The following is a 2,420-nucleotide window of genomic DNA, read 5'->3' on the forward strand; positions in this document are numbered from 1 at the left end:
CGGGCCGCGGAGGCAGGGCAGCGAGGCGCTGGATGCCAAGATGGAGGCGATGAAGATTCGTTCGGAAGCCTTCGCGTGCGAGCGTCTCCATGCTGCAATAAGGGGTGTGAAGCATGATTCCCTGCATCCCTTGTTCGATTCGCAGATGGGGTCGCTCTCAGCAGTTGAGGAGCTGCTGTTCGACCAGGGGTTCAGCCAGGAGGAGATGCAGGAGACGATTCGGGAGGAAGCGCTTGCGTCGCTCACGCACTATGTTGACATCATCGACGACGAGGACTCTTGTTACCTCCTCCGGCATCTCCGTCTCCTTCTTCTGCATTCATCGACATCCCCTCCCGCCGCCGCGCCGAGGAGGAGGAGGAGGAGGAGGAGGGGAGGAGGAGAAAGTGGTGGTGGTGGTGGTGGTGGTGGTGGTGGACACCATGATCGCATTGAACATCTCCTCATCCGCCATAGTCCATTTCTTCACAAGTCGCACTTTCCTGGCATCCTCGGCGCTGGCGTGCTTGGGCTCCTGGCGGGAAGCTGAGGGCGGGAGGAGGGGAAAATGTCTGACTCACCGCAGGGGTTACTTGCTCGAACTTCTCGAGCACTGCGATCTTGTTTGCTTCCTGCTCCTTCTCTATCGTCCTCCTGCCGCTCAGTCAGCCTCCTCCTCCTCCTCCGTGTCTCAGGGCTCTACCAGGTTGGCTCCACCCTCCTCCTGCGCTCCTGGTCCAGGCGTCAGCTGCGTCAGTTGAGGAAGAAGCTCCGCTGACCCTCTTCCTTCGTCGGATGAAGTAGACCGCCAGCATGACGAGGAGGAAAAACTTGGCAGAGGAGTCAGAAGCGAAGCAGACGATAGCGGAGGACAAACGGTGAAGTCTTGAAAAGAGGAAGGACAGAGGGGAAGGGAAAGGGAAAGGGAAATGGAAATGGAAAGGGAAAGGGAAAGGGAAAGGGGAAAAGGGACGGGAAGAGGAAGAGGAGAGAGAGGAGGAGGAGGAGGAAGAAGGCGGGATGGGGGGGGACAGGTGATAGAGAGGGGAAAGAGGGAGGGGAGTTGGGGGTCATTACCAGCACAACCCCAGCAGCGATGAGCAGGTAGGTCAGCCAGTCCCTGTTGCCCTTCACCTCGGACGGTGCGAACTTGCGGACTTGAAAGATGGCGGTGGAGACGTCGCTGGCCTTGTATCCTGATGCACAGGTCATCCTGACTTCGTCGGCTCCCTCCCCTCTCCCGCTTTTCCTCTCTCCTCCCCTCCTCTCTTGCTCTTTCTCCTATCCCGCTCCTCTCGCTCCCCTCCACACACCTGATAGATACGCCCGTGCTCGGACTGTGATGTTGAAACCTGACGAGCTGACATGACTATTGATCTCTCCTTTCCTCTCCTTCCCTCCCTCTCCTCCTTCTCTGCTTCTTGCTTGCTCCTTCTCCTCCACTTCTTTCCTCTTACCTTGAGTGTCTTCGAGGTAGAATGGATCCGAGTAGACAGCAGAGTTCTCGTCGGGTTCTACAAGATCGTCATGCTCCCTCTCTTTTCGTTCTCCTGCAGCTAGCGCTGAACAGCTAGCTGCTTCTGCTTTCTTTCCCTCTGTCAATCTCGTGCCTCCTCCCCCGTCTCTCCCCCCTCTGCTAGTTTTCCCCTCCTTTCTCCGCGTTCTCCCCTCCCTCCTCTCCCTCACCAGCAGCAACGATCTCTCTCTTGCCGATGGTGTAGAAGATTTTCGCTTCGGCAGGGAGCGACGTGATGGTCACCTGCAACATGTTATGCAGTTAACTTTCTTTTGTCCAACATCTAATAATGCCCACAAATTCCTCCATCCATTTCCCTCCCTCCTTCCTTCTAACCATCCTTGCCTGCCTGCCTGCCTGCCTGCCTGCCTGCCTGCCTGCCTGCCTGCCTGCCTGCCTGCCTGCCTGCCTCCCCCACTCTCCCACTCTCCCTTTCTCTCGCTCGTTCTCCTACACTTTTCTACCACCCACTCTCCCTCCCTCCTTCTCTCTCCATCTCTCTTCCTCCCTCCCACCCACTCCTCCTCCCCTCTCTTCGTCCTCCCTCTCCCTCCTCTTTACCTTTGCGTTCGTCATCCACACTCCCGTCCATTGCGCGCACACTCCAGCCCCGCAAGAAAGCTTGTCCTCCTGTCCCATCCCATCCTTTCCGCACGCCTGGCCGTTCATGGGCCCACCGTAGCAGTAGAAGGACGGAGAAGAAACGTGGAGGTCCTGAGCAGGAGGAGACAAAGTCACGAGCAAGGAGGAGGTGGGAGAAGTTGCTTACCGGGGAGGAGCGGAAGAGAGGAAGGCTGACTCCGCGGTAGATGGTGTAACGAGCTAGGAGGGAAAGAGTGAGGAACCTTGGCGTCCTTTTTCCTTCTGGTATGTTCCCTCCCTCCCCTCCCCTCCCCTCCCCTCCCCTCCCCTCCCCTCCCCTCCC

The 2,420-nt window shown here is 58.0% G+C and overlaps 1 protein-coding gene across 1 annotated transcript in view; it reads right to left on the reverse strand.

Annotated features, from left to right (window-relative positions):
- GUITHDRAFT_103828 (hypothetical protein) overlaps positions 1 to 2,420 on the reverse strand; it is a gene marked incomplete at both ends in the record, with an annotated part of 6,704 nt that overhangs the window by 1,322 nt on the left and 2,962 nt on the right. Inside the window, 10 exons of the mRNA XM_005837527.1 lie at positions 251 to 313; positions 422 to 514; positions 561 to 633; positions 683 to 711; positions 759 to 809; positions 1,057 to 1,175; positions 1,437 to 1,493; positions 1,666 to 1,738; positions 2,057 to 2,209; positions 2,265 to 2,317. Of these exons, the coding sequence (XP_005837584.1) occupies positions 251 to 313; positions 422 to 514; positions 561 to 633; positions 683 to 711; positions 759 to 809; positions 1,057 to 1,175; positions 1,437 to 1,493; positions 1,666 to 1,738; positions 2,057 to 2,209; positions 2,265 to 2,317 (764 nt within the window). The remainder of the gene's footprint in view (positions 1 to 250; positions 314 to 421; positions 515 to 560; positions 634 to 682; positions 712 to 758; positions 810 to 1,056; positions 1,176 to 1,436; positions 1,494 to 1,665; positions 1,739 to 2,056; positions 2,210 to 2,264; positions 2,318 to 2,420) is intronic.

The sequence above is a fragment of the Guillardia theta genome (assembly GCF_000315625.1).
Source record: "Guillardia theta CCMP2712 unplaced genomic scaffold GUITHscaffold_14, whole genome shotgun sequence".
Lineage (NCBI taxonomy): Eukaryota > Cryptophyceae > Pyrenomonadales > Geminigeraceae > Guillardia > Guillardia theta.